General features: G+C 48.6%; 1 protein-coding gene across 1 annotated transcript; it reads right to left on the bottom strand.

Annotated features, from left to right (window-relative positions):
* Nucleotides 1-1,937: 1,937 nt before the first annotated feature.
* Nucleotides 1,938-6,991, bottom strand: LOC102283812 (relaxin-3 receptor 2). The gene is made up of 2 exons (XM_005906612.2): nt 5,563-6,991; nt 1,938-2,546 (listed from the first exon to the last, which is right to left on the bottom strand). The coding sequence occupies exon 1, from the start codon at nt 6,915-6,917 to the stop codon at nt 5,601-5,603; it is 1,317 nt and encodes a 438-aa protein (XP_005906674.1). The 5' UTR covers nt 6,918-6,991; the 3' UTR covers nt 1,938-2,546; nt 5,563-5,600.
* Nucleotides 6,992-22,348: the final 15,357 nt, after the last annotated feature.

A 22,348-nucleotide genomic window follows, 5' to 3' on the forward strand; every position in this document is an offset into this window, starting at 1 on the left:
TATCGATGGGGGCCTTGAGGCCCAGGGAAGTCAGATGACCTGCTTGAGGTCACACAGCCAGAAGCACCCCAAGGCCTGTGCTTTCTCCTCCAGGGCCACTGCCTCTACTGTAACCAGCGCCCCTTTTGCTTTTGTGATGCCTGTCTCCCCCGACTCAGTGCCAGCCTCCCTGGGCCCAAGCCCTCTGTTGAGGCTCCATGTTAGAACACGTGGAGTGAGTCCATGGGCCTAAAAGGAGGCTGGAAGGAATGAGTTGGGGCTGCAGACTTTAGCCAGAAGGTGAGCACTCCTCCCCACCTTCCCCAGCCCCTCTCTGCAGGCAAGCTCAGCCCACAGAATGTCTGCATTAGTTCCCTAGGGCTGCCATAAGAAATTAGCACAAATGAGGTGCATACATGCTCAATTGTGTCTGACTCTTTGCAACCCTACGGACTGTAACCCACCAGGTTCCTCTGTCCATGGGATTCTCCAGGCAAGAACACTGGGCTGGGTTGCCATGCCCTCCTCCAGGGGATCTTCCTGACCCAGGAATTGAACCTGAGTCTTCTGCGTCTCCTACACTGCAGGCAGATTCTTTACCCACTGAGCCACCTGGAAAGCCCCAAATGAGGTGGCTTAACAGAAATTTATTCTCTCACAGTTCTCTGGAGGGTAGAAGGCTGAGATCAAGGTGTCAGCAGGGCCACGCTTTTTTGGAAGCCTCTAAGGAAGAATCCTTCTTGCCGCTTCCAGCTTCCAAGGAGTTGCCGGCAATACTTGGCTTGTAGATGCTTCACTCCAGTCTCTGTTTCCATCTGTATATGCCATTCTCCTGTCTGTGTGTCTCTCTGTTTTCATGTGACCTTCTTATAAGGACACCAGGCATTGGATTCAGGGCCAAGCCTAATCCAGGATGACCTCATCTTAACTTGATTACATCTGCAAGGACCCTATATCCAAATAAGGTTATACTCGCAGGTGTCTGGGGCTGGATTTCAGTATACTTTTTGGGAGGACACAATTCAATGCATAGCAGCACCTGCTTTCAAATAAGGTTGTCAACCTGAGCATCATGCTGTCTGTAACCAACCCCAACCCACAGTGACTCTGGACCCTCTCATCCCCACACACTGTCACTCCCCATCAGCCCCCTCCCCTCCATGCTCAACCCCCACCATCTCTCCTTCCCACCAGCACTGCCGTCCCTCACAGCCCTTTGTGAACTCTCACCCTCCAGCCTCCATCACGGGCCACTTTGAAAGAGCTGTCTACATTTACACCTTCTAGCTTCTCCCCTCCCACCCTTTCCTCCAGCTGCTAGAGTCTGACTTTCCCCATCCAGTCACTCCCATTTTTTCTCAGGAGGTCAGAATTCAGCCAAGGGTGGCCTTGTACAGGTCAATGGTCAGACTCCATTTTTCAGACAGTGTCTTGATGTCTCTGCTTCAGCCCAAGGCCACCCTCCTCTTGCAACCCCCACATCTACAGCCCTCACATCTAATCGGTTCCTGTTAAGATAAAACAACCGTGGAAGGCAGTGAGCCATGAGCTGTCTCCTCCTTCACTCATATCATTTGTTTTGATTAACTCCAGTCTGACAGCTCATATTAGAGGCAGGAAGGGTGGCAGGCCTGGGATGGTGTCAGCTCTGTTGCCCATTGGCTATGCCACTTCACTACTTGGAGCCTCAGTTTGCTCTTCCATGAAATGGGAATAATGTGACCTGGTTCCCAAAAGAAGGTCTGGAGAATGAAATAGGTGAACGAAGGTGGATCCAGAGATGGCCTGGCCAGCCGACCCGGTTCACAGGAACCTGGATTTTAGGAGGAGTCTTCCTGAACCCAGGGGAGGCTTTGGAAAGCCTGCTCAGATTGAGGAAAGGGGAAAGAGACAAAAGACCACATCATACACAGGCAAACAGGAGAGTGAGGACTTACACAACAGTGTTCATTCATTCACCAAACATTTATTGAGAGCCTACCGTATAAGCAATACAAGGGAAGACTCAGACACAGATATTTACAGTTTATCGCTGAAGAAGAAATAGAAACATACTCAGCATCCAGTTCGCTGTCCTCGTGTGGGCAGCACACTGCACAGGGGACCAGGAAGAGCTGTGTGCCTGCCCTTGTCCTCCGAGGTGGGCAGAGGAATGGCAGAGAGGCAGGCAGAGTGGAGCGCTAAGAGCCAAAACAGAGAAGTTTCAAGGCGCAAGGGAGGGACACAGAGTAGGACATGGGGGCCCCCAAAACTTTCACAGAGAGCGTGCTGGGGTTGAGAAAAGGTCTGCAACATCCGCCTGGGGTTCCAACACTTAGAATGCTCCAGGGAGGACCTGGGGGTGAGGTGACTTGGAAGAGAAAGGAAGACTCAGCTGCCCCTCTGTCCTGAAGGGAAGAGAGAAAGGCCGCCAGGGTCAGGAGGGTCTCGCAAACAGGCCAGGCTGTGTGACACAGGTGAGGGGTGCAGGGAAGCGTCCTGTCCTCTTCAAGGAAGAATTCAGCAGAGAAAGCACGCCAAGGCTGAGGCGCTGGGGTCCGGCTGCTCCAAGGGGCAGGGGCTCACCTCTGCAAGTTGAAAATGACATTCAGCAGCTGCCCACCTGTCTCCTGGCACAGAGTCCATGGCTCTGTACTTCCACCCACCTGGAGTGGTTTCGGAAGTCCGATCATCCCCTCATGCCTCTCTCCTACAGGCCGCAGAGGGGGCTGGGATGTGCTGGGATAATGACAACATCATGTATCCTTGCAATTCATTCAGGCCATGACCCCTCCTCCTCCCTGCCCTGCCCTGCAGTACCTGACACCATGGCCACTCCAGGCACCACGCGCTCATTCAGAGCACCTATTCTTCTGCAGGCACCTGGCTCCTTTGTGGCCTCCGTGCCCAGGACACAAGTTGTCATTTGGTCTCTTTGAGCACTTTTACCCCCCTTCTCCTTCTTGGCAGCTGGCAGATGAGCCAAAAGCACGTAAGAGTTTGGGCTTTGGAGTCAGGGAGCTGCTGTTGGAAATGTTTGCTGTGCTGCCTCACGAGCAGTGTGACCTCGGGCAGTTCCCTAACTTCTCTGAGCCTTCATTTCCTCCTCACAAGGTAAATAATACTGCATACCTCAAAATCCTTTTTGAGGACCAAGCCTACACAAAGCACTGTGCCTGCCTCATTGTCAAGTGCTCAACCAATGCCGGATCATTGCTCTTCTTGCTCAACAAGTTTGGGGGTTTTGTTCTTTCCCTTCAAAAATCTCATTTATTCTGCACTTCCGCAATGCCCCTCTTCTCGACATCTAGTGATGCCGCACTCTTCTAGCTCACCCTTTCGCGCTGTCTTCCCAAAGTGCCCCATCCCTCACGCCTGCCTCCTTCCTCACTGTCCCTTCAATACTGGTGTCAGGACTGCGCTGAACGCCACCTTGGTGGAGGGTGGTCTCTCTGGGGCACACCTGGGTCCTACTTCCACACACATGGCAGTTGCAGGGGAAGCCTCAAGAGTGCAGGCTCAGAGCTGGGCCCACGGTTTGAAACTACAATATGGGCATTTGATGAGACCCTCCACACCAGCCATAGAGTCCTCTTCTGGTCAACATGATATTTGCACGACATGAGCCAGTAAAATTCACCCTGACCTCGATAAAGGAAACAGTTCACAGGAACTAAGAGTTAAATGAATAGTGTTGTAGCAAGAAATGACCCTAAAAAGAGTTTGCAGGTAAAGAGTGGATAAAAAAGGACACAGAGGGGGTAAAAATTAATCATTGATATGGAAATGGTCACAGGGAATTATCAGCCCACTCATTTTATAGATAAAGAAACCAAGGCTGAGGCAGGCACAGTGACTCGCTTAAGGCACATAGCAAGGCCAGATCAAGGGCTTCTGCACAGGCTGACTCCAGATTTAATGTCTTTGCCTCCCACGCCCTAGGGTCCACTGTATGGCATTTGTGGAGTCATTAGTGTAACTTTCTACAATATTCTTTAAACAGAATGATTTTGGAAATGACCATTGGCCTCAGGTTCTATTTAATAAGCTATTATTTCTGATTTAGAGCACTTGCAGCTCCCACACAGTTCTCATGTTCTCTTGGGAGAACACCCCATACCCCACCCTTTTAGTTCTTAGGGCTGGTCCCAGGGACAATGGGGGATGGGCTGCAGGAAGACAAATGAGAACAACAGTAGTTACTCTTTATCCCTTCTGTTGCTCCCACCAAAGATTCCTCTGCATGTGAGAGAGAAATAAGCTGCAAATGACTCAATTTTAAAATAACACTGAGAAAAATAATCAAGGCTTGGAGCTACCAGTGAATCACTGCAGTTCTTTACTTTGTAAAATATTATTTTCTTTTTAAGTGGACAAGTACTCCAAGGAATACAGATTCTTCTGTATTATGGTCCTTTAGAGGGGTCATAGTACCACCCACACCATGAGGCACAGGGCCTATCATTCCACCAGGGGTTAGCTGTAGGCCTCACCCTTCCACCCCTTCCGACTGCTCTGGGATGACAAATCACAGACATTTGAGTTGACCCAAGATCCTGTGTGGGCTCGGGACGTGGACACCAGGCAGTGGGGAATAGGTTTTTTCCTCTACTTTAAAGCATCGTCTTCCTCTATCGGAAACATCAGGCATGAAATTTATGAGCAAGTCTTTGCAAGGATGCAAACACAAATTCTGACCTCTGACCACCTAATCTCAAATGGTGTGTGCTGAGAATGCTTTATGGTAGCTCTGCATCAATATGAAGATCCAGTGCTGTCTACCAGAGAAAGAATTTAAGTCAGTTGCTTTTTGATTTACCTTCAGTGATGCCTTTGGAGAGCAAGGGGAAGAGATGCTGACTGTTAAGGCCTGTAGCATGCAAACACTCCCACCTGTCCCATATCAGTCACAGGGTCTCCAGGCTCAAAGAGATTGGTGAAATCATCCAGCAGCTCCACACCCCTATCTGATGCATCAATTCTGTCTCCATCAGTCTCTGTTGTAATGAATTCTAGAACAGGGAGCTCACCACCTCATAAAGCTCAGGTGCTCAAAAATGGGAAAGGCCTGCCATAACGAGGGATGGAAATCTGCTTCCCATGACTTCTTTCCCACTGGTCCCAGTTCTGTCCTATGTGGGCCACTCAGGTCACTGCTCACCCCCCACTGCTCCCCCCTCCCCCACCAGCTACATAGCTCCAGACCTCCTGAGCAGCCACTTTTCATGCAACAGCTAGCATGCTCAGTCACAGCATACTGCCAGATGAGTGTGTTTGGGTCAGTCAAGCCCCCAGGATCTAGAGAGAACAAGTAGCAGGCGGGCCTTGCAGATGAAAGCTCAGAAATCTTGAGCCATCGAGGGCTACCTCATAATCTTGAAATCCCTCCACTCTGGTTTCCAAAAGCCACTCACATCCCTCTCTCACAGCTCCCTTATAACAAAGGGAAACATAAACCAGGAGTCTGATTAAATGCCTTAAAGCTCAATGAATGGAGCTCACACTGTTTGCAGAGGTTGTGCCAGGAGGATCCCCAGGATTCATCTAACCCTCACCTCTCCTCATAGGAAAGAGGATGCTGAGGCCAGGGAGAAAGAGACTCACCCTGGGTCGCACAGAAGGTTAGTGATGAACTCCCAGGCTTAAGTAATTCCCACGGCCAAAGGGCCTGCTTCTCCAGTCAGGCACTGCCCCTTGACATCATCATTCCAATACCAACTGGCATAATCTGCCCCATCACTCTTGGTACTGACGGGGCGGCGTGTGGCCCTTACTGAGAGGTGTGGTTCTCCGGGTTCAGGCCTAATCAGAGAGCCCCGTACTGGGGCGCGGCTATCTATCGGACAGCCGGGTCGGAGGTCCGCTGGGTGCTTGGCCCGGCTGCACAGCTCTTGCAGGCCCTGGCGGAAGTCGCGGCGCAGCAGGCAGTAGAGTAGCGGGTTGAGGCAGCTGTTGGAGTGCGCCAGGCAGATGGACACCGGGAAGAGGTAGGCCTGCACCAGGAAGTAGGCGCAGTCCCAGGGCACCGCGTTCAGCTGGATCAGCACCCCCCAGAACGTAAGCGCTTGGTTGGGCAGCCAGCAGAGCACGAAGACCAGCAGCACGCAGGCCAGCGCCCGGGTAACCCGGGAGCGACGTTGGTGCCTGACTCCAGACGACCAGCGTACCCGCTGCCGACGCAGGAAGCGCAGAAGCAGCAGCGAGCAGGTCCCCAACGTGACCAGCGGCAGCACAAAGGCCACGGTGATCTTTTGCAGATGGTAGAAGGCCAGCCAGTCGGGACCGCCGTCGGGGAAGCGCAGCAGGCACAAGCGTTCGCCCCCGATGCTGGCCGCTGTGGCGAATAGGGCGGTGGGTGCGGTAGCCAGGACTGCGGTGGCCCAGAGCAAGCTGCACACGCAGACAGCCCACAGGGTGCCCGGCCGGCGGGGGCGCAGCGCCCTCGCCACCGCGTAGTAGCGCGCCACGCTCATGGCGCTAAGGAAGAAGCCGCTAGCGCACATATTGAGCACCGTAAGCGTGAGCACCACCTTGCACATGGCACCCCCGAAGGGCCAGCTGAAGTCGCGCACCATGTCCACGGCCCAGAAGGGCAGTGTCAGCACGAACTGCAGGTCGGTGGCTGCAAGGTTGAGTAGGAAGCAGTTGAGCAGGGAGTGCCAGCGCCGCTGCTGGGACCGCACCAGGACAAGCACCAGCAAGTTGCCCACCAGCCCCACAGCGCACAGGGCCAGGTAGGCGCCCGCGATCAGAGCGCGCAGTGCCAGCGCCGCTCCGGCCTCTGCCACTCCCTCCAGGCCGTCCAGGCTGCGGGGACCCCAGGTCGGGCGAGTGCTCTCAGATCCGTTGCCCACCGAACTGTTAGAGGGCTGCCGAGACGATGCGTCTCCAAACCAGTTCAGGGGGAGCACGGCCCCGAAGGCGCGGGCCATGCGACAGCTGCCTCTGGCTGACTCCATCGCCCTTGGTGGAGCTCAGGGATCTGCTCAGGTCCACTCCGAAGCCAGAGGCTAAACTGGGACGACTAGCGGTGTTCAGTACCGCGCGGCAGCATTTTTAAAGGGATGAAGGCTTCCCTGATTGGTCAGTTGCACTCGCGCCCTGCCCTAAGCGCTTCCAGGCCGTATTTCTATTGGCTACTTCTTTACCTTCGATTTCGTCAAGAACTGAGGACCCTCAGCCAGAGTGGAGGCCGGAAGCTGAGAGGTTAGGTCGGAGGAGAAGGCTTCTGCGATTCACGTGGGCTCAGGGTTGCGGCTGTGCGTGGGTCGCTGAGTGAAGACGCAACGCTAGAAACAGAGCGCCTCCCGCAGCGGTTCAACCTTCGGGACTGGAGAAGGGTTCCGACAAGTTTCGCCTCGGGAAGCAGCATACCCCTCCACCTTCAGCCTGTGCGGGCCCCGAAATACTCAACGGGAGACTTGCTCGGGACCAAATAGCAGGGACTGGCAGTCTCTTTGCCTCCAGCCCTGCTCCCTTAAACGGTCCCCCAACCCCGGACTCCTCTTGGTAAAGGCATTTCTCTAGCTGTGCTTTAGCGTTGGGCACTCCTCATCCCCTCTCCCTTTTTGTTCCGTTCTCGGTCTCAAAGTGCCCGAGATCTTCCCATGGCCAGATTTTCTTATGGCTGGCTCTTTCTCAGCACTTGGGCTCAAATGTCACCTCCTCAGAAAGGCCTTCCCGCAACTACCTCCTCCTGTACTTCCAGAATTTTTTATTGCATACCTTCTATGCAATCCACCTTGCTAAACACTAGGGATGCAGCAATACACATGGAACATATCTTCTCCTGGGAGATAAAGACAAGTAAATGAGATGATCTCATATAGGGGAAAGTGCAAAATTAAAAAATAAAAAATCACGGTAATAACTCAATGAGTGTTAGGGCAGGAGGCTCAAGGAAGGTGGTCGGGTTTAAGGATGGGAGGGTTCCCAGGAGAAGGGGAGACTGTAGTCCCCTTTATGTTACTTACCAGCTGTGTGTCTTAGGGCTAATTGATCTACCTTGCCTACCTGTAAAGGAGGAGGATGATAACCTCTTGTGAGGGTCATGGGAGAACTAATCAAGCTAAGAGAACCCCCTTCTCCTCCTCATTCTGACCTCCTATTTTGCTGAAGGCCCTCTCTATGGTGCTCAGTCCCCCATTGGCTTTAGTCTGGAGCTCCCACTCTGAGGAGCCCTTTCCTTCTTTCCTGCTCTCCTAGGAGCTTTGGGACAGCATACCGCCAGGAGCTGGGAGGTAGTCTCCAGAGGGCAGGTCTTCCCGGTGTCTCCTATCCTTAATCAGTGACCACAAGCAGATTCACTGCCAGACCTCCCTTACCTGGGAGACAGAGAATCTGAAGCAAGTGGGATTCTCTCCCCAGTGGTCACAAAAGACGAAATTAACCCAATTACCCAGTTCTAGTCTGGGCCAGGGGCCTTCCCCTGTGGCTCAGTGGTAAAGAATCCACCTGCAATGCAGAAGATGCAGGTTTGATCCCTGTGTTGTGAAGATCCCCTGGAGGAGGGCATGGCAACCCTCTCCAGTATTCTTACCTGGAGAATCCCATGGACAGAGGAGCCTGGCGGGCTATAGTCCATAGGGTTGAAAAGAGTTGGACATGACTGAAGCAACTTAGCCAGAGCTGGCCAGAGCCCAGATGAACCAGTAATCTGATAGAAAGTTTGCAAAATTAGATCATACTTCCCCAGAGTTTCCCTTTAGTGGGCCCTGGTGGCCTAGGAATTTTTCTTCCTCTTATGGGAGTTGTCATTGAATGTCAGATAGCCCGAGTTCTAGTCTCTGTGCCCTGGCTACTAGCTTGCTTTGTGGTTTGGGGCAAGTGACTTGCCCTCTCTGGCCTCAGTTTTCTTGTCTTTAAAATGGTCTGTAAAACCTCTTATGGTTCTCACAGGCTAAGAGTTCTCTATGTATGTCTTGTTTTCATTCATTCATGGATGATCTTTGGGGTGCTTCAGCCCAGGATCTCCTCTCCCCATTGCAATCAGAAGGTAAGCCAGATCACATGCCTCTGTGATGCTCTAGGACATCTTATCTTATTTAAAATAAACTCCTCACTCCTGCCCTGATCATAAGGCCATTCCTGATCTGGGGCCAGCTCACCTCCCTGATCCCGTCTAATAGCCCTCCAACCTGCACTCCCTTCTGTGTGAGGCTCCAACTGCACTAGCCTCCGCTGTCCCTCCAGGGTACCAAATTCTCTCCTGTCTCTGGGACTCTGCACTCACCAGGCCCTCTGCTTGGGGTGCTTTTCCCCAGTTTGTCCCAAGACTGACTTTTTAAAAATTTTTATTTTTGAAAGTTAATGTATTTTATTAAAGTATAATTGATTTACAGTGTTTCAAGTGTACAGCAAAGTGATTCAGTTATATATACATATTTTTTCTTTTACAGATTCTTCCCCATTATAGGTTATTACAAGATACTGGATATAGTTTCCTGTGCTATCCAGTAAGACATTGTTGTTTATCTATTTCATATGTAGTAGTATGTATCTACTTCATCTACTTCATGTATCTAGTTCATCCTGAGCTCCTAATTTATCTCTGCTGCCGCTAAGTTGCTTCAGTCATGTCCGACTCTGTGTGACCCCATAGACGGCAGCCCACCAGGCTTCCCCATCCCTGGGATTCTCCAGGCAAGAACACTGGAGTGGGTTGCCATTTCCTTCTCCAATGCATGAAAGTGAAAAGTGAAAGTGAAGTCGCTCAGTCATGTCTGACTCCTAGCAACCCCATGGACTGCAGCCTACCAGGCCCCTCCGTCCATGGGATTTTCCAGGCAAGAGTACTGGAGGTGGGTGCCATTGCCTTCTCTGAATTTATCTCTGCCCACTCCCTTTTCCCTTTGGCAACCATAAGTTTGCTTTCTACGTGTGTGAGTCTGTTTCTGTTTCATAGGTAAGTTCGTATGTATCTGTTTCTTAAATTCCACACATAAGTGATATCACATTTGTCTTTTTCTGTCTGATTTACTTCACTTAGTATGATCATTGCTTGGTCCATCCATGTTACTGCAAATGGCATTATTTTGTTCTTTTGTATGATAATAATAGTCCATTGTGTGTGTGTGTGTGTGTGTGTGTGTTTGTACACACACATCTTTATCCATTCATCTGTCAATGGACATTTAGGTTGCTTCCACACCCATGCCTTGGTTATTGTAAATAGTGCTGCTATGAATATTGGGTGCATGTATCTTTCTGATTTAGAGTTTTCCTCCTTTCTGAATATATGCCCAGGAATGGGGGTTGCTGGATCATATGATAATTCTATTTTTAGTTTTTGAAGAAACTTCTATACTGTTCTCCATACTGGCTGCACCAATTTACCTTCCTACCAACAGTGTGGAAGTGTTCCCTTTTTTCCACACCATCTCTAGCATTTATTATTTGTAGACTTTTTAATGATGATTATTCTGACCAGTATGAGGTGATACTTCATTGTAGTTTTGATTTGCATTTTCTAATAATTAGTAATGTTGAGCATTTTTTCATGTGCCGGTGGCCATCTATATGTCTTCTTTGGAGAAATGTCTATTTAGATCTTCTGCCCATCTTTTTTTTTTTTTTTTGGTTTATATGTTGAGCTGTATAAGCTGTATGCATATTTTGGAAATTAATCCCTTGTCAATTGCATCATTTGCAAATACTTTCTCCCATTCTGTAGGTTGTTTTTCATTTTGTTTATGGTTTCCTTTGTTGTACAAAAGCTTTTAAGTTTAATTAGGTCCACTTGTTTTATTTTGCTTTTGTTTCCATTACTCTAGGAGATGAATCAAAAAGAATAATTGTTGTGATTTATGTCAAAGAGTGTTCTGCTTATATTTTGCTCTAGGAGTTTTATAGTATTTGGTCTTACATTTAGGCCTTTAGTCCCACTCCCTGGTGGCTCAGAGGTTAAAGCATCTGCCTGCAATGTGGGAGACCCGGATTTGATCCCTGGGTCGGGAAGATCCCCTGGAGAAGGAAATGGCAACCCACTCAAGTATTCTTTCCTGGAGAATCCCATGGAGGGAGGAGCCTGGTAGGCTGTAGTCCACAGAGTTGCAAAGAGTTGACACAACTGAGCGACTTCATTTCACTTAGGCCTTTAATCTATTTTGAGTTTATTTTTGTATATGGTTTCAGGGAATGTTCTAATTTCATTCTTTGACATGCATCTGTCCAGTTTCCCAGTCACTTATTCAAGAGACTGTCTTTTCTCAAGACTAACTCTTAACCCATAAGTCTCATATTGGATGTTACCTCCTCCAAGAAGTCCTCCCTGACTATCCTACCCATATTACCAAATCCCACCTCTATCCTTAAGTCTCCATCTCATCCCCCGAGGATTAAAAAATACCCAACTTTTAATACGCATACAGTTTGATGAATTTTCAAGTACCAAACACAACCATGTAACCAGCACCCATGTCAAGAAACAGAACATGAATAGCATCCCCAGAAGTCCCCTCCTGTCTCATGTCCCTTTAGTCCCCATTCTTCCTTCCAGTATAATCACTATCCTCACTTTTAACAGCACAGATTAGTTTGGACTGTTTTAGTATTTTATATGAATGGAAACACACATGTATACACTTTAGTGTCTGGCTGCATGGGTCTGTGAAGTTCATCCATACTGTAGAGTATAGCAGTAGCTCATTCATCTGCACTGCTGTATGATCACCCTGTTTTATTTATAACACTTGTCACAACCAGAGTTTATGTATTTGTTGACATTTTTAAAAATCTGCCCCCACCAGCAAGTTAGTCCATTGAAAGGAAGGCCTGCCTTTGTCATGTTCACTGCCCTTGTCATGGTGGGAGGTCAACAAAGAACCATGGATGAAGGTCTGCAGGACCCTGCCCAGCGGGCTCAGCCTTTGATGGGTACTGTGATGGAGACAGAGCTGGACCAGCATCCGTTCTACCCCCAGGAGCCCACAGGTCACAGGAGAGCTCAGCTGGGGAGGGTCAGCACTGAACGAGGGCCACTGGGATAGAGTTGGAGGCAGAAGGCACTTGGAGGGGCAGGAAGGGAGGGTAGGGGGCTATGAGCTCTGAGCTGGGCTGTAAGGATTCATTCTGTGAGCACTTGTGGGTACCCTTAGTAGGATGGGTTATGGTTATGGGAAGGCCTTGTCTGGGCCTTTAAAAAGGCCAGAGCTGGAAGGGCAGTGAGTGACAAGTGCTGGCAGTGGATTTCCCAGTTCAGGGCTGTAGGGAGTGTCCCACAGAGGTTAGCTGGAGCCAGGAGAGAGTGTAGCACTGAGGCCAGGGTGCTTTCTGGGAGGCAGCTGCCTTCCTCCTGGTTGAGCAGCTACTATGTCCCCAGCCCAATGCCAGGCTTTTTATACATATCATCCTCCAGCTCCTCCGTGAGGCAGGAAATGTGATCTCCATTCACACAGGAGGGAGCAGAGGCTCAGAAAGGGGGTTTGTCGTACATCCCACAGCAGAACCAGGAACTGACCCCAAACCTCGCTCTGAAGAGCCTGTCATTTTCCCTGTAATGCTGATGACCGTGCTCTAAAAACCTACGTGTTTGGGGATCCACCCAAGAGAACATAGTTTTTGGTGGGAGAGGGTGACAGGTTGGGGATATATTTATTTTTCTTTCCTAAAAAAAAAAATCTCTTTGGACTTCCCTGGTGGTCCAGTTGTTAAGACTCTGTAATTCCAGTACCTGAAGCATGGGTTCAATCCCTGGTCAGGGAACTAAGATCCCACATATGGTGCTGCATGGCCAAAAAGTAAAAATAAAATCTCTTTACTGTTCTTACTGCAGTGAAGAAATAGCACTTCCACATAGAGTTTTCTACAAATGATGTGGCCAGTGCTGGTTTTTCCTTTTGGAATGGTTCCCTCCTCCCACCCACCCCAAGTGAGATTACAGATGGCTATGTTAAGGGGTGTGGGTCATTTTGGGTTCTTGCTATGCATCTCCCTCTGGTTCCCCATTTCCACTCCCAATCTGGGCCATTCAGCCCCTTGCTTCGCTGTACTGGGAAGATCAGCAGAACATCAGGGCAACGTTCCTGGAGGCCCTGGAGAGCCCAGAGGAAGTATGGAGGGGACAGAAGGTAAAGGCCACAGCAGGAGCGGCCTGGCTCAGGCCACCTCTTGGAATTGAATCCCCTCCTCCCACAGAGTGTGCCTGGGTGGGTGTGCGATGAGCCAGGGCAGAGGCAGCTGCTTTTCATCTTGTGTGCCTGTAGGGCCGTTTGACTCTTGTAAACCATGAACACATATTACTTTGACATAAATGCAAATTGAATTGCAAAAGAACAAAAACTTTTGCAGATTTGACAGGTGAGAAGTGGTCACCGGTTTCTTGGATCTACATCCCTTTAACTGCTGGTGGGAATGTACATTTCTCAAATGTTTCTGCAGCATCTGTGTTTTCCCTAAACTCTTGGTGTCTGTTGCCATCAACAGTGTCACGGTTGGAGCCTGGTACCTGGGGGCAGACCTCCTTTCAAGTCCTGCCCTGCCAGTTACCATGTGACCTCACAAAAGTGACTTAATCTCTGTTTTTCTTGCCCATAAATTGGATAGTAATAACTTCCCTCATGGGGTTGCTCCAAGGTTAATAAGAAAATTCATGTAATGCATCCCTCGTGTAAGTGTCCCAGTGTTAGTTCAGGAATAAAGAACACCTGGATAGGGCAAGGAACAGCTGTAATGCTGGGGGTGGTGGTTGTGGGGGAAGTACAGGGCTGACTCAGGGTAAATGAGGAGGACCTGGTATCCTCAGGCATGACCCCTAAGGTATGCCCACAGCCAATAGCTCCAGCTATTAAACCCTTCCCAGAAGCCTCTTCTGCAGCTGCTGCTGCTGCTGCTAAGTCGCTTCAGTCGTGTCTGACTCTGTGCAACCCCGTAGACAGCAGCCCACCAGGCTCCCCCGTCCTTGGGATTCTCCAGGCAAGAACACTGGAGTGGGTTGCCATTTCCTTCTCTAGAAGCCTCCTCTACTGAACTGTAATTCTAGACCATTCTCCTTTATCATGTCTTCCTAAAGCTTCCAGCCTAGGTTTCCTAGAAACAACTCTCCCTTTGTACTCAGGTTTGGGTTTATCTATTTAATTATGTTTCATAATATAATAGCAGAAGCAATAGTATAAACTGGCTTGTAAACCAATCCAGGTGGCTCTTGGGAAGCCTGCAGCTTGTTTGGTGGGAAGAGAAGTGTTTGGGGCCTGTTAGACCAGTATTTCAGAGAAGGCGATGGCACCCCACTCCAGTACTCTTGCCTGGAAAAATCCCATGGACGGAGGAGCCTGGTGGGCTGCAGTCCATGGGGTCGTGAAGAGTCAGACATGACTGAGTGACTTCACTTTCACTTTTCACTTTCATGCATTGGAGAAGGAAATAGCAAACACTCCAGTGTTCTTGTCTGGAGAATCCCAGGGACAGGGGAGCCTGGTGGGCTGCCATCTGTGGGGTCGCAAAGAGTCGGACACGACTGAAGTGACTTAGCGGCAGCAGCAGCAGCAGACCAGTATTTTGGAGAAGGAAATGGCAATCCACTCCAGCACTCTTGCCTGGAAAATCCCATGGACGGAGGAGCCTGATAGGCTATAGTCCATGGGGTCGCAAAGAGTCAGACACGACTGAGTGACTTCACTTCACTCAGGCCAGTATTTAAGGTACCCACCTTTCCCCTGGGTATTTGGTGAAGAGGCAGATTCCAATTCAGCAGGTTAGAGGCACGCTGAGATGCTGTATTTCTCACAAGCTCTCAGGTGATGCCTGTGCTGTTGGTCCAAATAGCCACACTTGATGTAGAGTGGGAGATTGTATTCTACTAGTAGCAAGAGATCCACATGCCAAGGGCAGTAGTCTGTACGTTTTACCAGGAGATTGGCTGTCTTTGTCCAATTGGGCTGCTAAAATAAAACATCATAGACCAGGTGGAATATAAACAACAGAAATTTATTTTTCACAGCTCTGGAGGCTAGAAGTCCAAGATCAACATGCCAACATGGTCAAGTGAGAGCCTTCTTCCAGGTGGCAGACTTCTCTTTGCAGTTGTGCCCTCACTTGGTAGAAGGGGAGGGGAAGCTCTCTGGGACCTCTTTCATGGAGCCCATTCACAAGGGCTTCACTCTCACAACCTAGTCACCTCCCAAAGGCCCCACCTCCTAACACCAACACCTTTGGAATTTTGGAGGAACACAGACAAATGTGGCAAAATTTGGTGAGTTGGGTTGGCAGAGGTTGCTGGATAACTTCCACTGTACTAATACTAGTTTACAAAGCAGTTTCACATATATCATCTTAATAAGTTGACGCAATATCATAGATCATTGTTTTGATCTGTTTACTAAGGTTATAAGATTGGGAACAATCGAGCAGTTTGCCCAAGGGCATGCAGCTAGTTCTAGCCAAAGCTAGGACTTAAACCCAACCAATCTGACTGCAGAGCCTGTCACTCATTCCATCATGATGTGGAGCTTACCTTGAGAACAACTCTAGATCCTGAAGCCAGTCAGCCCAGAGTAGTAGTTAATCTGAGCCAAGCCTGTGGGTCTTATCTTTACCACTGAATTTTGAATTGTCCATTCAGATGGTTTGCAATTAGGCCTTTGTGGGTTCTTATGTATATATAAGGCAACTTCTATTTCTTTGGGTTTTGTTCATTTATTTTGAGACCTCCCATCTGGATCTCTGACTTTCTGCTCCAATGTGGACTAGTGGCTCTCTTGGCCTTCTAAACAACTGTGATTCTGAAAATTTCCTTTACTATTATTTGGGAGACTCCCTTTCTTTGCCGACCCATGTAATTTGTCTTTGCCAACAAAGGTAATTTGTGTCGGATCACCTGTTGCCTAGTTCCCAGGTCTTTCTCATAGTTTACCTCCTCATTTGGGTGGAGCACAACCTCCTGTAACTTTCAGAGAAAAAGACCATAGGAAACAAATGTCTTGAGACCTTAAATATCTTAAAATGGACTTATTCTACCCTCACACTTGATCGAGAGCCCAAGAATTGAGTTCTATGTTGGAAACCACTTTCCAGAATTTTGAAGGCATTGCTCTGTTGACTTCTGGCTAATAGGGCTGCTGGAGAGAATTCTGGCACCATTCTGTTACATAGTCTTTGTGATCATTTTCTTCCCACCTCTGGGAATAATTTTCTCAAGTACCTACAAGTTCTGCTACGTCAAGATGTTGTGTCTTAGAAGTGAAAGTGTTAGTCGCTCAGTCGTGTCCAACTCTTTGTGTCCTCGTGGACTGTAGCCTGCCAGGCTCCTCTGTCCATGTGATTCTCCAGGCAAGAATACTGGAGTGGGTTGTCATTTCCTTCTTTCCACTGAATCTTCCCAACTCAGGGATCAAACCAAGGTCTCTTGCAGCACAGGCAGATTCTTTACCATCTGAACCACCAAGGAACCTGTGAGTCTTGGTCGGGGTCTTTTCTTATCTGTTGTACTGGATGCCAGTAAACTCTTTTGGTCTGAAATGCATGTGCTGCACTCCTGAGAAAGATTCTTCTATCATTTATTTGATAATTTTCTATTTCTTCTGATCTCTCTAGGTCTCTTCTGATCTCTTGATTTTTAATGTTGGATTTAAGGACTTCTAAAATATGGAGAAACGTTTGCTTCATGAAAGGCAATAGATGTAGGCACATCTATTAACTTCTTTCCCTGAATATTTTGCTATTGACTTCGTCTTAAAAATATCCTTCTAACCCCCAAATTATATAACTAACTTCATTTTTAAAATTGGCAATAGCAATTTCAGAATAAGGATCATGCTGTTTTTATTCATTTAAGCTCCACTGCAGGCAGCACAAGTGAGTATCTGTTGGATAAATAAAGTAGTGAAATGATTTATTGATTAAAAAAGAAAAATGACCCATGTCATTTATTTTATCCAGGATCTTATTACCAGCAACGGTTCTGATTTTTAGATGTCGGAACAAGTATTTTCTTTACAAAAGTTAATAAAATACATGAAAAAATGTTATAGGATAAATAACAGAAAGAGCTTCCAAAAACTCAATAAATACAATAGAAAAGCATAAAAAGTTTTCAAATTATTTCCAGACACAAGGATTTGGAACACCCCTTGCTGAAACAATAGCAAGAAGAAGAAAAAAAAATTATAAAAAAGAAAAAGAAAAAAACAGCCAAGGGTGCAGTGTGGGGCAGTAAGAGATCTAAGGTTTGTGCGAATGTCAGGCTGGGGACACAGCCTCCCACACAACAGTCTTCTGGGATCTGCTAGTCTTCAGTCCAATTGACAGGGCCCTGGCTGTCCAGGAGTTTATGGGCTAGATGTGAAGACAAGATTTGAGTGCAGGAAATAATCTGATGGCCATTCCTGAGGGTCCCTTTGGAAATCAGCATGGCTCCTGGCCCTTGACAGTTGGGAGGTGTTCCTAAATGCAAGCCTCAGTGACTCTCTAGTGAAGGGGAAGTGGCCTATTCCCACATATCTAGCCGTCTGGCAGACTTAGAAACAACTCCCAAAGGTGGAGCCAGGAAGAAGCAGATCCTTTGAGGTGTAGAAGCTCAAACTGGCAATCCAGGAGGCAGAGGTACTCAGGGACTTGGGTGCTGGGACCTTCAGCAAACCACCTGACCTCTTCGTGCTTCAGCTTCTCTATCTGTAAAATGAAGATATAATAGTGTCCACTCCCAGTGCTGGGAGGAGGATGATGTGAGACCTTGCATGTAAAAGCATAGTGCCAACACATGGGATTCAGCACTCATTCACCATCACAATTCGCCTCTGTCTAATCATCCTTCTCACTGCCCAGATGGCTGCTGGCGAGAGTGGAAGCTGTTCTTGGACCTTTGTCCCCTGAGCTGACTGACAGTTTTGAAATTTCCATGTGGATAATGTCCATGACTCCTGTGATGTTGTCCCTCATGGCAGTGTGGGGTCAGGCCCCCCTCCTAAGCTGGGTAGTTGGCAGGCAAAGGCCACAGTGCTTTGAACTATGGGACTATATTGAGAACACCCATGTCTCCAGGGCTTCCAGAACAATGGCTAATCAGTCCCATGGAAGCAAGTCAGCATCCTCTTTCCAAGTCAATCAACTTGTGCATTTTCAAAGCCAGTTCTTACTCAGCCCAGTTGCTGTCCCATGAAAGGAAGTGCTTTTTTAGGCATCCCTGTTTAGCAATCTGTACCCTAAATTAGCATTTAAAATTGTGCCCTTAATTTGGCAATTCTTATCTATCAAAGTTACAAACACATATGCCCTTGACAGCAGCCCCAGTTCTAGGACTTTATCCAACAGTTGTACTCACCTATATGCACAGAGGATAGTCACAGCAAGAGATGAGAAATAATCTAAATACCCACCAGTAGGAGATGGGTGACATATACACGTGATGGAATGTCAACCATCCAACATTTATTTGGATAACTGACAATAGCTACTGAATGTGTGTTGTATGTCAGCTACTGTTCTAAGAGTCTATTAGTGAGCAAGACAGAGGTTTCCTGCCCCCGTGGAGCTTACATTCTGGGTTACGTGCCACATGCTAACAAGCTATTAAAATAAGGCTGCTGCAGGTCCATGAGTAAGGATGCTGGCCCATCTCCCGTCTCTGAGCTATGTGGTTAAATGAAAAAAGCCAGGTGTAGAGTGACTGTGCCACCATGTGCGCTCAATGGAACTTTGTGTTTGCCTAGAATTTTTCTCTGAGAAGGCAGTGGCACCCCACTCCAGTACTCTTGCCTGGAAAATCCCATGGACGGAGGAGCCTGGCAGGCTGCAGTTCATGGGTCTCGAAGAGTCGGACACGACTGAGCGACTTCACTTTCACGTTTCACTTTCATGCATTGGAGAAGGAAATGACAACCCACTCCAGTGTTCTTGCCTGGAGAATCCCAGGGATGGGGGAGCCTGGTGGGCTGCCGTCTATGGGGTTGCACAGAGTCGGACACGACTGAAGTGACTTAGCAGCAGCAGCAGAATTTTTCTAAAAGGGTTCAGGAGAAACTGAAATAATAATGGCCTCTGGGAAGGAGCACCGAGGGACTAGGGGTCAGTTTTGGGAGGGAAGAGTTACTCTTCACTGTTTGTAAAAGTGTGAATGTTTATTCTGTGCTTGCCTTACCAAAAAATGCAAAATAAAATACAAAAGACCTTTAACTTTGCCAGGTGTTGGTCTGCCCATTCTGAAGGCTGGGCCAGCTCCAGACAGAGTCCTCATGCACCCAGGAGTTGAGTTTCTCAACCTTGGCACTTTGACATTTGGGCTGGATAATTTTTGTTGCGGGGTCGGGGGGCTGACCTGTGCATTGTAAGATATTAGCAGCATCCCTGGCTTCTACCTGTCTGGTGCCAGGAGTACCTCCCCCAGTTGTGACAATAAAAACAAGACAAACAAACAAAAAACACCTCCAGACATTGCAAAATTCCTGGAATCAAAATCACCCCGAGTTGAGAATTACTGCTCTAAAAAACTTTGAAATTCAGTAGCAATCACTAGGAAAAGGCAATGGCACCCCACTCCAGTACTCTTGCCTGGAAAAATCCCATGGACGGAGGAGCCTGGTGGGCTGTAGTCCATGGGGTCACTGAGGGTCAGACACGACTGAGGGACTTCACTTTCACGTTTCACTTTCATGCATTGGAGAAGGAAATGGCAACCCACTCCAGTGTTCTTGCCTGGAGAATCCCAGGGACGGAGGAGCCTGGTGGGCTGCCGTCTATGGGGTTGCAGAGTCGGACATGACTGAAGTGACCTAGCAGCAGTAGCAGTAATCTCTATCTCCGTTAGACAGATAAGTAGAAGCCCAAAGAAGTTTTATAGTATTTTTTTAAATTATATGCTTCATTTTAAAATTGCTATCTATTCATTTATGATTTTAAATACATGTGCTCTACTGGCTAATTTTTAAGTGATCTATTAATATATAAGTGAATATATAGAAGTAGAATGAGTCTAGTTTCTTATTTCGCTTGATCTGTTTCTAGTAGTGTTTTAGCTCAGTTAAATCTTACTGGAGATGTTGGGCTACATAGATAACAATCATTTAAAACATAAATTAATTCAGTCAAGATTTGGCAGGGGTTGGAGGGGACTCTAATAGGATACCTGACATTTTGAACAATTACATGTTGAAATATCAAATCTCTTGCTTTGTTCAAAATGTAAACTTTACGCCCCAGAGTTGGAGTTGGCTGGCCTTATTTTTCTGGTTGGATTGTTATTTGTGTCACGAGGGCAGGACTAAACCTCACAATCCTTTTGTATCCTGTGGTGTCCAGGATAGTTCCCAAGGAGGCTTAAAATGAAGGCAGCCCAGCAGGCTGTGGACAGAGTAAAGGCCAGGACCTGGGACACAGATGGAAACAGGTGAGGACTGTTGTCAGCTGACGGGTTTTAAAAACACAGGCTCCTAGGCTGCCTTTCAGAAAAGCCTCTAATCTGTGTTTGGCCTTGGCAGCTCCCCGGAGGAGCAAGGACAACAGATTGTGGTACTGGCCAGGGAGGACCCTGTGTCCTGCCCCACCCCCAGATCCTTTCCAACTCTGGGGCTTCCTGTGCTGGAGGCTGAGATCACAGAACAAAGAAGGCACGGCCTGAGCATCTCACAGTGTGGTGGGCTTGGCAGACATAACAGACAAGAGCAATGCAATGTGATTTGAGCCATGATGGGGGTTGCAAAGATGCTCTGGGGAGCTTGAGAAGGGATTGGGGGAAGACTTGCTGAGAGGTGATGTGTAAGCTGAGCCTGAAAAGACAGGTCTCACTCAGATGCACCAAGTATGCATCCATCTCTTCCCTTTCACCCTCACATGACTGGTGAATATCACCTCCTTGGGAGGCCCTCCTTGACTGACCCCTTGGAGAGTAGACCCTCTAAACTCCCTGTTTTATCTTCTCCATAGCCCCTCTTAGCAGCTGGTCTTGTTTACATGTTTGCCTACGAGCCTGTGGCCCTCCTCCAGAGAGAGTTCCAGAGACTGTGACCCTCTTGTTCCCTGTGAATACCCAACACCTGTGGGAAGGCGGTCTGCCAGGCGGATGAGGGTGGAGTTGAGAAGTGGAGACGGAGAACACCTCTAGAATGCATTGGGCAGGTCAAGATGAGAAGGACTTGAAGGGTCCTGTGGCTCTGGCACCAGAGTGGAAGATGGTGGAGGGGGTGAGCCTGAGATGCAAACGAGAGGAGGAGAAATTTAGATAACTGCCTGGAGAGGTTAGATTGAGAAAGAGAGCAGAAATATGGGGTGGGAACTAGAGAGGAATCACTCATTTATGGAGGGGTATAATCCATATCTTTACTAGGAAGGAGACCAGAATTGTTTTAAACTAAGGGTCAGGAGCCAATGATGGTTGGATGGCATCACTGACTCAATGGATATGAGTTTGAGCAAGCTCTGGGAATTGGTGATGGACAGGGAAGCCTGGCATGCTGCAGTCCATGGGGTCTCAAAAAATCAGATGCGACTGAGTGAATGAACTGAACTGAACAGGAGCCAATGGAGACCAAGGAAAGAGAGGAACACCTAGAGCAAGGTCCTTGGAGAGGCCTGGCAGAAGCTTCGGTCTCTGACCGCTGGAAGGTGCCTGCTCCACTGTGTCCAGAGGATGGGAAAATGCATGGGTGCCAGTTATAGATGCTTGGTGCACAGCATGGGGGGGTGGGGGGCAGGATGTAGTGTGAAATGTCCCTGTAGCAAGGTCGATGGCTGTTAGGGGCAGGGGAGAAATGGAAAGTGGTTGGGTAAGGGCCAGAAGTCAAGCAATGAGTATAGCTAGGGAGGGAAGTGAGTGGAGCTAGGAGGTGCAGGTGGGGGTGGGGTGGGGTGGGCAGAGGCAGGTGACAAGAGACCGGAGGAAGAAAAGCACATATTGTTCCTGTGACTACTCAGGGAGGATGGGAAAGGCATCAGGATGTGCTGAGAGTGGGGCATCTGATCTTGAGACTTCAGAGTGGGCTGTCGAGGGTGACAGAGCCTAGGCTGTGGCAGTGGAGGGAGGAGGAGCCCAGGAGAGCTGGTGGCTAAGGTGGAGGGAAGGGCCACTAGAGATGAGGCGGTCAAGCAACTGGGTAGCCATGTGCTGCATTTGTCCCCGAGGACAGCAGGGCTTGGGGTGAAGGAGCCAGATGGGAACTTCCAGAATGAGGGAAAGTGCACGTGAGATGGAACAGCGGGGAGGTATGTGGGCGGCAGAAGGCTACACAAAGGCTGGTCCGGGGAAGAAAGCAGACCACCACTGAGAACAAGAGGTGAAGGTCCTCAGGGTAGGGCCAGGTTTAGTGAAGCAGAAGGTGGAGGATGGGAGTGTTCTTTGACATGGGGACAGGCTTCTAGGAGCAACGAGGGAGGGAGCAGGACAGATGGCGGGTGTTTGAAGCTGAGGATGCGAGGCTGGGCTTGGCTGATTTCCAAGCTCCCAGGAGGCCCCTGCTGAGTCTGTGGG

The sequence above is a fragment of the Bos mutus genome, chromosome 21 (assembly GCF_027580195.1).
Source record: "Bos mutus isolate GX-2022 chromosome 21, NWIPB_WYAK_1.1, whole genome shotgun sequence".
NCBI classification, from domain to species: domain Eukaryota; kingdom Metazoa; phylum Chordata; class Mammalia; order Artiodactyla; family Bovidae; genus Bos; species Bos mutus.